We start from the raw sequence: 13802 nt of genomic DNA, 5'->3' as shown, positions 1-13802 counted from the left end.
AGGGGGTCTGACACTTTACTGAAGGTACAGCCTACCGCATAGATATTTATACAGCTGCCATTGAAAGCAGCAAATATTACATTATTAATTAAAGCAGAAAAGAAGAGATACCCTATGCATATATATTATAAAATTAGACATTATTAGTAAACCTATAAATAGGCAATGCACTGGAGAGGAGGTGGAATGGCTGGCGAGAGACAAAGGCAGACAGAGAGAATCAATTAAAGTGCCTAGTAAGTGTTATAACTCACCCAGTGCTGGATTCAGAACTTACACTGCTTATCACTGCTCTATAATGTCTTTCATGCTGCTGTCACGCTGGAAGATGTGCTGTAGAGATAAAGGGGAGTAGGGTCCCCTCTTCTGTGTGTATTGTGTATGAAAACTATCACATGACCTACCCTACAAAACCCAAGCTCAAAGATAACTGAAACTTTGAGATGGAGCCTGCAGAAGAGAAACCTGATGAAAAATGCTTATAAAAAGTTATACATGGCCAGAAATAATGCTTCTACTCATGTACACACAAAATAGTTTATCCTGGCATTCTTTCAGGAGCTAGCCTTTTTTGCATTAAAGATTGAAAAATAATTAAATTTTTGCAGTGACATATTTATAGCACTATTACATTTTCTGTCAACATAGCCATACAAGGGCTCCTTTTTTTGCAGAGGGGGTTGTATTCTTTAATTGAACCATTTTTCTGATCATGTGTGATTTAAAGGGGTTATCCAGGAAAAAGCTTTTTTTATATATCAACTGGCTCCAGAAAGTTAAACAGATTTGTAAATTACTTCTATTAAAAAATCGTAATCCTTTCAGTACTTATGAGCTGCTGAAGTTGAATAGTTTTTTCTGTCTAAGTGCTCTCTAATGACACGTGTCTCGGGAGCTGCCCAGAGTAGAAGCAAATTCCCATAGGAACTGCACAGAGCAGAATAGGTTTGCTATGGGAACTTGCTTCTACGCTGGACAGCTCCCGAGACACGTGTCATAGCACTTAGACAGAAGAGAACAACTCAACTTCAGCAGCTGATAATTATTGGAAGGATTAAGATTTTTTAATAGAAGTAAGTTACAAATCTGTTTAACTTTCTGGAGCCAGTTGATCTAAAAAAAAAAAAAAAAAAAAGAAGTTTTTCCTGGAATACCCCTTTAATGAAGCAACTTACTAAGATAATGTTATTAGCCATAGTGCGAAGATCTTCCATATCAGCTATGCTCTTTTTCTTGTAAGCTGTGATGTTACACCACAAGCTCTGAATGCAGAGAGCACCCATCCCTCCTGCCGTCTCCCCTTCTGTCAGCTCAGGAGGAGACTTGTGATGTGAAGGTGGAAGCTGGTATTACTGCTTATTAGATTTATGAACATTAGACTATTAGATAAGGCAGCAGGTAGCCTGTTCTGATGGAAACTACTGTGACTGCACTACTGGTGCCTTACCTAATGAGTCATTAATCTAATGGGCAGTAATAACAGATTCCTCCTTCACATCTTGTGCCATGCTGACAGAAGGGGAGGGGGAAGGAGTGATGGGATCTAGAGCACAGCTGACAGAGCACAGCTGATATAGAAGATCTGTGCAGGATGGATAATAACATTATATTAGTAAGTTCCTTTATTAAATATTTTGACACCACACACTGACTTTCTTTTGCTGGACAATCCTTTAACATTTTTTTAGCCTTTCTAGAGGACTTCTAAATGCAATCTCCTGATAATTTATATAAATCTTCTGTATACTCTGCATAGAAAAAAGCATTATTGCCCATCCGTAATAATCTTACAGGTAATCTTGTAAGGTTGTCGCTGAGGATGATGGGTTCCCCCTTGAAGAATTATCCACAGTTAATATTAACTATTAAACACTGAATTTGATACAGAAAATTACCTCCTTACAAACTATGACCTTTGGCAGAGCTGAAAAGGCACATCACCGTGAGTGGTCTGGGAATCTTTATTAGGCCCCCTGCTGTCATGGCGTATCCTCCCTTTATCTAACCACATGTTTGCCATAGTTGTTATGGTCAGGATTTTACCATTCATGCTCATTACAAGAACTCAGCTGTTAACAGACAGACACCTACTGCTGATCACTTGGGCACACCATGAGTCCATGGGCACACCATGAGTCCATGGGCACACCATGAGTCCATGGGCACACCATGACGGCTTAAGGGTGTATTCACACATACAGTATCCTGCCCAAATTTATTGCTGCAGATTTTATTCTGCACAATTTAATGTAAACTAAATGACTGAACACAGCTTCAAACATGCAAAATTTAAGGTTTATCCAGGAATAGAAAAACAGAGCTAATTTCTTTCAAAAACAGTTCCACGTCTGTCCCCAAGTTGGACGTGATATTACAAATTGGCTCCATTCACTTCAATGGAACTGAGCTTAAGAACCACACCAACCTGGAGACAAATGAGGAAAGTTTTTTTTTTTAAAGAAATTAGCTCTCTTATTCTATTCCTGGATAACCACTTTAAATATACAGGATACTGCTGGTTTGAAGGAGTGGGGCCCATTCTCAGTTTTTCTATATGGTATAATAATTATATGGCCCTATGATTTCTGTGTACTTGTCACTTCTGAGCTATAAATGTTGATTTGTTAATAGATGATAAAGTATTTGCTCAGAGATAATGCTTTCAACCATTATACATTTTCATTTCAGATGAACAAGCCACTGCAGAATACAACTCACCCTGTACTTGGTGAGAAATTTGAGAAATCTTTTTAACTCTTTAAACGATTATCTCTTAATTGCTGTGATAATTTTAAATAACAAACCTCCCACCATGAGGTCACAGTTAAATTTGACTATTTTTGTTTCAAATTTTTAGTTTAAAGTTAAAAAGAAAGTATTTATAAGACATTAGGATATGTGCACACTACATTTATTTCTGTACACTTGGGGTGTATATTTGCACCCTGTCAAAAAAGGTTATCAACGTATCGTGCAGCCTACTCCAGACAGGTCAATTGAGTGACGTAGTTTACTGATTATAATTAGTTTACTATAGAGCATTTTCTGCATGGAAAAGTTAATTTTTGTGTGACTCAATAGCATGGCCTGCTACAGAACTGAGTTACATAAAATTAAAAGAAATGGAGATCAGTCCCTTAAACTGTAGGAGTTCAATTGAGAGTGAGCTGTGGTATACGGCAGGCATTGTTTTTGACAAGTTGCTAACGTATATCCTAAATATATAAGAAAAGCAAGATATGCATATGGGGAAGCTGGGGAAATTTCATTTAAGATGTCAGGGAAGGGCAATGTTCCAAATAAGGACAGATAAGCTGAGGCATAAGGCTTACAAAAATTCTTCTAGGGGATGACTTACACAAGGGGATCTGGGATTTTACGGTGACTAACACTAAGGACATTTTGGATAGCTTTTAGGAGGCACAGTGTAGCTAAAACATTATGTGATGCCCTATGGCTGGTGCTTTATACCCCTTGTATATAGGTCCACACGTAGGTAACTTCTCCCCTCCCCCTGTAAATGGTTACTTTCCCCTAGTTTACCACCCCTTCCACCATAGGTAGTCCTCCCCCTGGAAATAGGTCCCTCCTATAGGTAGTTTATCCACCATATAGGTCCTTATGTAGGTAGTTTGTCTGCATTGTAAGTAGTCACCTCCATATAGGAAGTTTGTCCCCCTGTATATTGGTATTTTCCCCCATACGTAGTTCCTCCCTGTATATAGGTCCCAGTATATGTACAGTGGGGATCAAAAGTTTGGGGACCCCAGGTAAAAATTTGTATTAATGTGCATAAAGAAGCCAAGGAAAGATGGAAAAATCTCCAAAAGGCATCAACTTACAGATTAGACATTCCTATAATATGTCAACAAAAGTTAGATTTTATTTCCATCATTTACTCTTTTAAAATAACAGAAAACAAAAAAATTGTGTCTGCAAAAGTTTGGGCACCCTGCAAATTTAATATCTTGTACTGCCCCCTTTGGCAAGTATCACAGCTTGTAAACGCTTTTTGTAGCCAGCCAAGAGTCTTTCAATTCTTGTTTTAGGTATCTTTGCCCATTCTTCCTTACAAAAGTCTTCCAGTTCTTTGAGATTTCTGGGCTGTCTGTCACGCACTGCTCTTTTAAGGTCTATCCATAGATTTTCAATTATGTTGAGGTCAGGAGATTGCCATGGCAAAACCTTAAGTTTACGCCTCTTGATGTAATCCCCCGTGGATTTCGAGGTGTGTTTAGGATCATTATCCATTTGTAGAAGCCATCCTCTCTTTGACTTCAGCTTTTTCACAGATGGCATCAAGTTAGCATCCAAAATTTGCTAAAATGTTACTGAATCCATTTTTCCTTCTACTCGTGATATGTTCCCTGTGCCACTGGCTGCAACCCCAAAGCATAATTGATCCACCCCCATGCTTAACAGTTGGACAAAGGTTCTTTTCATTAAATTCTCTTCCCTTCTTCTCCAAATGTACCTTTGCTCGTTCCGGCCAAAAAGTTCAATTTTAACCTCATCGGTCCACAGAACTTGTTTCCAAAAGGCATCAGGCTTGTCTATATGTTCATTTGCAAAGTTCAAACGCTGATTTTTGTGGTGAGGACGTAGAAGAGGTTTTCTTCTGATGACTCTTCCATGAAGACCATATTTGTACAAGTATCTCTTTATAGTGGAATAGTGTACCACAACTCCAGTGTCTGCCAGATCTTTCTGGAGGGATTGTGCAGTCAAACGTGGGTTTTGAATTGTTTTTCTCACAATCCTGTGAGCTGTTCTGTCTGATATTTTTCTTGGTCTTCCAGATCTTGCTTTAACTTCCACTATTCCTGATAACTGCCATTTCTTAATTATATTCCGAACAGAGGATATTGACATTTGAAAACATTTTGCTATCTTCTTATAGCCTTCTCCAGCTTTGTGAGCGTCAACTATTTTCAGTTTCAGATTTCTAGACAACTGCTTAGAAGAACCCATGGTGCTGATTGTTGGGGCAAGGTCAGATGAGTCTGGGCATTTAAAACCTTTGAGATTGACATCACCTGGTCTTCCCAGATGATGATTGAGAACAATCCATGACACTGGCAGGTCTCAGCATTGCAAAGTGGGCAGTGCATGCTATCAATTCTGCAAGGTGCCCAAACTTTTGCAGACGCCATTTTTTTGTTTTCTGTTATTTTGAAAGTGTAAATGATGGAAATAAAATCTAACTTTTGTTGACATGTTATAAGAATGTCTAATCTTTAATTTGATGCCTTTTTGAGATTTTTCCATCTTTCCATTAATATTTTTTTTTTACCTGGGGTGCCCAAACTTTTGATCCCCACTGTAGTTTCTCCCCTCCTGTAGGTAATCCCCCCCATGTAAACTAAACATTCCAAAGGGCTAGAAGTGAAGGGATCGGGTAAAGTGGTGTGGAAGTTTTTTTTTTTCTTAGACCACCCATTTCATTGTGAGTAATTTTCCCAGGTACATTCTATGCGCTCACCTATGTCTGTTTTAACACCTGACACAGCCCATTGACCACAGTGACTGTTTTTTCAAACAACCAATTTTTTAGGAATTACACGTGCCAGCTGACATGTTTATAACCAGGTCAGTGGCACCCAAGGCAGACTGCACTCTTGGTCCCTCCATAAGTACGCCATCTATCTATAAAACATTATATCTCATTTTCTTTAGGATTTGAAAGACGATTGAAGAAGGATTTGCTAAATGTTAACTTCAGATTCCGGCCGACAGAATAAATGTTCCACATATTGAAAATGTTTATCTATAAATTATTCTTAAGCTTGTAATGATAATAAACACATTTAATCTCAAGATGTTTCATTCCTTGTGATTATATTACAGCTAATGCAGATCGCACACATTAGAATAAGGGAGGTAATCCATGTTTTATAATGACAATGAGGGAGATTTATAAAAATTTTAAAAAAAAACTGTGCAGAGAAAGAGTGGTGCAGTTGCCCATAGCAACCGGTTTGCTACTTTTAATTTTTAAAAAGGCCTCTGAAAAATGAAAGACGCAATCTGATTGGTTGCTATTGGCAACTGCACTACTTTTCCTCTACACAAGTTTTCATAAATCTTCCCCATGGTGAATATTTCTGGGAAATAGCTTTGTATGGGAATTAGGTGCCCTGTTTGCTGGGTAGAGTGTAGCTAGAATCAGGTTGGTAAACATTAAACCAGGTGTTGGGTGCTCAGGGAGGGTGCACCATCAAGATGCTTGATCAGGGTATATCGATATAGAACTGGGGTAAGGAACTGAACTTTCATGTATAACAGCTTTTATGGACAGTAGGTGAGCGAAGATGGGTGAAATCTATAGAACAAAACGTCAACATTCTTATAACCATAAGCAAAAAAGAAAGGTTTGTCGGAGTGATATATGTGGTTCCTTTATCTGGATGAAGCAGCTCCTCCTACACGCCGGACCTCCCGATGTAGATGGCAGCATCTCTGCTTTCTTCAGCAGTACTCTAGGAGTGCTGAACATCTTTAGAGGGAAACTACACATGAACACATTTTAACATTATAAATTCATGCTCAAACTGTATTAAAACTGTCTTACACTTTAAATTCACTCCTTAGTTCTAAAGTGCAGACACCTATCACCGGCCTCTGTGCCGAAGACTTGATCTCCTTATTCAAAGCTAAAATAGATAGCATCCATCAGGTGATCATCTCCCAGTCCCCTAGTAATATTGATCACATTCTCTACCACAGTTCCTCTTCATCATTCTAGCTCTCTCGCTCCTATCATCGCCTTCATTCATCTCTTCCTCTAGCCCTACTATCTGCACTGGTGACCGTATGCCATCACACCTTATCCAGTCTCTCTTTCACACTAACACCAATCTCTTAACTAAATATTTTAACCTCTCCCTTTCCTTTGGTATCTTTCCCTCCTTCCTTGTCTCTGGATCCATCCTGTGCAAATATTGACCAGTCTCTAATCTCCCTTTCACCTCCAAACTCCTAGAACATTTGGTCTATTTCTGCCTAATCTATTATCTCTACGAACTCGTTCTTTGACCCCTTACAGTCTGTTTTTTGCCCACTACACTCCACAAAACCTGCCCTTACCAACAGGGCCGGCATCTGGGCGGGGCAACCTGGGCAATTGCCCAGGGCCCCCATCCAAAAGAGGTCCCACTGAACATATTTACCTCTATACTAGTGTATAATAGTGTATTTCGCTGCGATTTGCACAAAAGCGCATTCAAATCGACAAATTTTTACCACGATTTTGCGCAAATCGCGGCAAAATACAGTCAGGGCCGGATTTGTAATTTTTCAGGCCCTGGCAGGGCCAATTACAACCCTGACTGGCAGCAGCTATGGGACCCATGGCTGCTCTTACATGCCTATGCTTTATGGCCAAAAGGCTGGTTTAGACCTGCAGGAGCACGTTGATGACATCACAGGTCCGACGCAGGCAGCAGGATGTAACCAGTTCATTGCACCATCTGTGTCAGATCTCAGAGGTCATCAGCATAGGCGTGCACACGGTGTGTGCCGGGTGTGCATGGGCACATAGTAATCAAGCCCAGGGGGGATCCGCGGCCACCACTGAGTGGCCCACAGGGGGCCCCCGTCACATTCTGGACATCCCTGTGTCCCGAAAGATCTTATCGGGACACAAGGATGTCTGGGTTACCGTTCTGCGGCGGCCCCCGTGTTAACTTTAAAAATGCAGGGGCCGCCGGGAGGTAGTGCACGCAGTGACATCACTGACGTCCAGTGCGTGCAACCATAGCAAAGGAGGAGCGGAGCATCGACGAGGAGGATACGCGCCGGCCGGCAACATGTCATCTTCCGTATTCCGACCACCGCTCCTCCGGTCCCGAGCGGTGGTCGGAACACTGAAGTGGGGCAGTACGCAGACATACAGCCTCCAGCCATACACTGTATATGGCTGAAGGCTGTATGTCTGTGGGGGAACTATACTGCACCTAATGTGGGGAACTATACTGCACCTAATGTGGGGAGCTAAAGTGCACCTAATGTGGGGGAACTATACTGCACCTAATGTGGGGAGCTATACTGCACCTAATCTGGAGAACTATACTGCACCTTATGTGGGGGAACCGTACTGCACCTAATGTGGGGGAACTATACTGCACCTAATGTGGGGAGCTATACTGCACCTAATGTGGGGGAACTATACTGCACCTAATGTGGGGAGCTATACTGCACCTAATGTGGGGAGCTATACTGCACCTAATGTGAGGAGCTATACTGCACCTAATGTGAGGAGCTATACTGCACCTAATGTGGGGGAACTATACTGCGCCTAATGTGGGGAACTATACTACACCTAATGTTGGGAAACTATACTGCACCTAATGTGGGGAACTATACTGCACCTAAGGTGGGGAGCTATACTGCACCTAATGTGGGGGAACTATACTGCACCTAATGTGGGGGAACTATATTGCACCTAATATGGGGAACTATACTGTACCTAATGTGGGGGAACTATACTGCACCTAGTGTGGGGGAACTATACTGCACCTAGTGTGGGGGAACTATACTGCACCTAATGTGGGGGAACTATACTGCACCTAATGTGGGGGAACTATACTGCACCTAATGGGGAGAACTATACTGCACCTAATGTGGGGAGCTACACTGCGCCTAATGTGGGGAACTATACTGCACCTAATGTGGGGAACTATACTGCACCTAATGTGGGGGAACTATACTGCACCTAATGTGGGGGAACTATACTGCACCTAATGTGGGGGAACTATACTGCACCTAATGTGGGGGAACTATGCTTCACCTAATGTGGGGGAACTATACTGCGCCTAATATGGAGAACTATACTGCACCTAATGTGGAGGAACTATACTGCACCTAATGTGTGGGAACTATACTGCACCTAATGTGGGGGAACTATACTGCACCTAATGTGGGGGAACTATGCTTCACCTAATGTGGGGGAACTATACTGCGCCTAATATGGAGAACTATACTGCACCTAATGTGGAGGAACTATACTGCACCTAATGTGTGGGAACTATACTGCACCACATTTGGTGAAGTATAGTTCCCCCACTTTAGGTGCAGTATAGTTCCTCCGCATTAGGTGAAGTACAGTTCCCCCACATTAGGTCCAATACAGTTCCACCACATTAGGTGCAGTACAGTTCCCCCACATTAGGTGCAGTACAGTTCCACCACATTAGGTGCAGTACAGTTCCCCCATATTAGGTGCAGTACAGTTCCCCCATATTAGGTGGCAGCTAATGTCGCAGGTGGGGAGTTTGACTGGGGCAGCACACCTGTCAAACCGTAATGCAGGTGTCCTAAGGTGTCCTCCCGTGGAGCAGAAGGGCATCTCCATAGCACCCATCTCCAGTGATGCGACCCAGTGCTGTAGAATTACATTATGTTGGTTCTCATCACTGGTGATGGGTTCTATAGAGACGCAGTGGTAACCTCTTGTTACACGGCACATCAATACACAGCTGAAAGCATCCAGGAGAAATCTTACTGTTTGGCTTTTTTGGCACTGATTTTAAAATAAATCATATTTAGACAAATGAGTATGAGACACAGTGCTGCATCATAGCCGTATGTGAAAAGAACTCTAGAGATACATTTTACCACTCTGAAATGCAAAGTTAACTTGTGGCTCTGCTGCGCTTTAACTTCTGTGGGATTAAAAGTCTCAGCATTACCCACTTTGCTTCTGTGAGAATTAAAGGGGTACTCCACTGCCCCAGCGTCTGGAACATTTTGTTCCGAACGCTGGGTGTGGGCTACGAGGGTCGTGACATCATGCACACGCCCCCTAGTTACGTCACACCATGCCCCCTCAATGCAAGTCTATGGGAGGGGGCGTGACAGCCACCACGCCCCCTCCCATAGACTTGCATTGAGGGGGCGTGGCCATGAAGGCGGTTTGGGGTGGAGTGAGAAGATGGGAAAAGAAAATAACTCCTGAGGGGTATTAACACTAACAGTATCCTGCACATATTTGATCCATATAATTTGAAGCTTCAGATTTTATGCTGCAGATTTCAATGTAAACTAATTGAACACCGCTTCAAATGTGAATAGACCCTAACAGAGAAGATTATTCTGCCTCTGAATTTGTCTGATCAGAAAGATATTCATTTATACAGGCCAACATGTGCTATCTGTGTATGTGTATCAAGTCTCAGTATGGTGGCAATATTGGTATTCCTACAGTTGTTTTTACCCGAATCACTGAATGGTGGCATTATTTACTCATGGCATGGTGGTGTTATATAGTCTTGGTGTAATGTATATGGAGCACAGGGGGCTTAAAGGGATTATCCAGATGTAGAGTTTTGTTTTTCTAGAAGCATGCCCATTCTATGTTATATATGAAAAAAATAAACTTTTACATACCTCCAGCGCTCCTGCGGTACCTCCGATATCCCACTCCGGTCCCCGGCTGCAACCCTCTTGCTAAGTATACTAGTATGAGTGGTGTTAATATTGGTCTCAGTATACAGGATTCAGACAGTGTGTGTATATATATATATATATATATATATATATATATATATATATATATACACAAAAAAGAAGCCAGTGGCTGCAGAGCTGGTTTGCAATTATTTCCAGGTCTGGTTTTTATTCCCAGTCCAACTCTGAATACAGTAGTGAGAATATAGCCCGAAACCTGTCCAGGCTACACAGAGCCAATAGACAGCACAGACACTTAATTTGGATCGTCAAGGGGCCTTTGGTGATGTCATCAGGACTCTAAGCCAATAGGAGCCATCCCAGGTCTTGGAAGATACATAGTAAGTCTGTGTATGCTGACTATGGGTTTAACAAACATAGGAGAGTAGAAGGTAACAGGGGAAAGGATGGGGGGGGGGGGGTGCCATAGGGAGCAGTGTATAGATACACCTTAGAAATGGGGAGTGGGGGGGGGGGTGATTTAATATTTTAACCATTCAGGACACAGCCGGGTTTTATTTTTGCATTATCGATTTTTCCTCCTCATCTTCTGAGAGTCATTTCCCAGAGGCACAGACCCATATGAGGCTTGTTTTTTTGCGTGACCAATTGTACTATGTAATGACATCACTCATTTTACAACAAAATGTACAGCAAACCCAAAAAATTATTATTTTGTGGGGAAATAAAAAAAAATACCACAATTTTGCAGCTTTTGGGGGGTATAATTTTTAAGCAGTACAATTTACTTTAAAAAGTCCCTATTTTCTTTATTATGTAGGTCAATATGATAAAAATTATACCCATGGTTACATGCTTTACTATTATTTTACTGGTTTAAAAAAACTAAATCAGTAAGTAAACTTGCCCTATTCTGACCCCTGTCAGTTTCCCTTTTGTGTATATGTGACTTTTTGATCGCTTTTTATTTTATTTTCTGAAATAAATGATGTGACCAAAAAGCAGCAATTTGAGGTTGTTTGTTTCTTTTTACGTATACAACATTCACTGTACGGGATCATTAACATTATATATAATTTAATCGAGCACCAATAGCCAGAAGAACATCAGGACCGGAGGCTGGACCACTACATCGGAGCCACGGTTCTCCCAGGCCGCTTTATGGTGGCAAAGCATATGTTGACGCAGGGCCATGGTGCCAACATTGGGACCCTGTCCACGCTTCATCTTCTGCCGAAATATCTTGCATGTGGCTATGTGAACCTCCTCCGTATGCTTGATGAAAAACTGCCACACCGCCGAGTAGCTGATTTTCCTACCAACAGTCTGCACTAATAGACTGCTACTGCCGTCGTGTTCAGGAACCCTTGTTCCACTACGTCCCAGGAAGGTAGGCTTCCGCGAAGCAGGTGGTCTCCCCTGGGCACGTTTGGCTCCAGAATTTCCACTTTTGTCTCTATTCTGACTGCCAACCATGCTACCACCTTGCTGGCTCTGCTGCTGCCTCACGGGCAACCTGCAACTCTCTTCTCCTGATGACTCTCTGGGGTAGAGGTGGGGGAGGATAGTGGGACAGAGGTGCAGGACAGTCAGGCAGTTAGCTGGGTTACAGTTAGAAAACAGGGTAGAGGGAAAAGTTTCAGGGAGGCTAGTCCTGATCTGGCACACTCCAAGAAGTTTGCCCGGTTGGCAGATGAGGGGATGCCATTTCAGAGCTAGCAGTACTGCAGCGGGACTCTGCTTCTGACTGACAGGGGGGTGTCTGCTCCAGTAAGGAGGGAAGGAGTAGTGCAGGGCAGGCCAGACAGGTACTGGTAGTGGGGGACTCAATTATTTGGGGGACAGACAGGGCGATCTTTCACAAAAACTGGGATCGCCGAACAGTGTGTTGTCTTCCTGGCGCTCGAGTTCGGCACACCGCGGATCAGGTTGACAGGTTGTTGGGTAGGGCTGGAGAGGAACCAGCAGTCATGGTACATATTGGCATCGATGACAAAGTGAGAGGTAGGTGGAGTGTCCTTAAAAATGATTTCAGGGACTTAGGCCACAAGTTTAAGGCAAGGACCTCCAAGGTAATCTTTTCTGAAATATTACCTGTACCACGAGCCACACCAGAGAGGCAGCGGGAGATTAGGGAGGTAAACAAGTGGCTCAGCTGTGCTTGGGGAGAAGATGGCTAGAAGGCTGGAGGAGTGTTTAAACTAGGGACTGGGGGAGGGAACCTACAACATAGAGGGGGAAGATAGTGTAGATAGAGAGGGGGGACTTATTAATGTACCTTGGGGGTGGAGTGGAGGGAGGGGTTATAATAGTTAATAAGGATAGGCGTCATAGGGAAAAAAAAAACATACACCATTGAATTGCATGTTCACTTATGCCAGAAGTCTGACCAATAAAACTGACGAACTGGAGTTGAAAATGTCTGAGGAGGATTATGACATAGTCGGTATAACAGATACTTGGTTGGGCGATAGCTATGACTGGGCGATCAACATTCAGGGTTATAGTCTATTCAGGAAGGATCGGACAAAACAGAAAGGGGGAGGAGTCTGTCTTTATGTAAAGTCCAGTCTGAAGGCCGTACTGCGGGAGGATATATGGGAGGGAAATGATAATGTGGAGTGATTATGGGTAGAAATATATGTAGATAAAAATAAAAAAAATTCTGATAGGGGTTTGTTATAAGCCACCAAACATAAAGGAAAAGCCAGAAGATCAATTACTGAGGCAAATAAACAAGGCAGCAAATCAGAATGAGGTGATAATAATGGGGGACTTTAACCATCCGGATATGAACTGGGAGACTGAGACCTGTGAATCTCATAAAGGAAACAGGTTTCTGACTATAACTGAAGACAATTATCTGTCCCAAATGGTGCAGAGCCCGACCAGAGGGGGCACCCTACTAGACTTAATATTAACCAACAGACCTGACAGAGTAACTAATGTGCAAGTAGAAGGACACCTAGGAAATAGTGACAATAATATAATACATTATAACTTGTTCTTCAATAAGGGAATCTCTCGAGGGACCACAAAAACAATGAACTTTAGGAAGGCAAAGTTCGATCAACTCAGAGAAGCCCTTAACAATATAAATTGGGATAATGTCCCCAAAAACAAGAATACTGACACTAAATGGGAGACTTTTAAAAATATCTTAAATTCTCTTATGGGAATCTTCACCTTATGGGAATCATCACCTTATGGGAATAAAAGAGTCAGGAATAAAAGAAAACAAATATGGATGAATAAAAATGTTAAGGGGGCAATAAATGACAAAAATAAAACATTTAAACTACTAAAACAGGACGGCAGTGAAGAAGCATTAAAAAGCTATAGAGAAAAATGTAAAATATGTAAAAAACAGATAAAAGCTGCAAAAATAGAGACAG

The 13802-nt window shown here is 42.1% G+C and overlaps 1 protein-coding gene across 5 annotated transcripts in view; it reads left to right on the top strand.

Moving 5' to 3' along the window:
* The window catches only part of LOC130281664 (alpha-2-macroglobulin-like protein 1), a 123984-nt gene extending 118171 nt beyond the window's left edge, over window positions 1-5813 (top strand). For 4 of the 5 annotated variants that reach the window (XM_056529123.1, XM_056529124.1, XM_056529122.1 and 1 more), the window contains 2 exons: window positions 2689-2728; window positions 5677-5813. In XM_056529123.1, the coding sequence (XP_056385098.1) occupies window positions 2689-2728; window positions 5677-5683 (47 nt within the window). In that variant the 3' untranslated portion in view covers window positions 5684-5813. Of the gene's footprint in view, window positions 1-2688; window positions 2729-5676 lie in introns of those variants that run through there. The other variant, XR_008846069.1, reaches the window with a different exon arrangement.
* Window positions 5814-13802: the final 7989 nt, after the last annotated feature.

This window comes from Hyla sarda, chromosome 7 (genome assembly GCF_029499605.1).
Source record: "Hyla sarda isolate aHylSar1 chromosome 7, aHylSar1.hap1, whole genome shotgun sequence".
Lineage (NCBI taxonomy): Eukaryota > Metazoa > Chordata > Amphibia > Anura > Hylidae > Hyla > Hyla sarda.
Note: the sequence above shows the minus strand (reverse complement) of the source record. Positions and strands in the feature narration are given on the sequence as shown.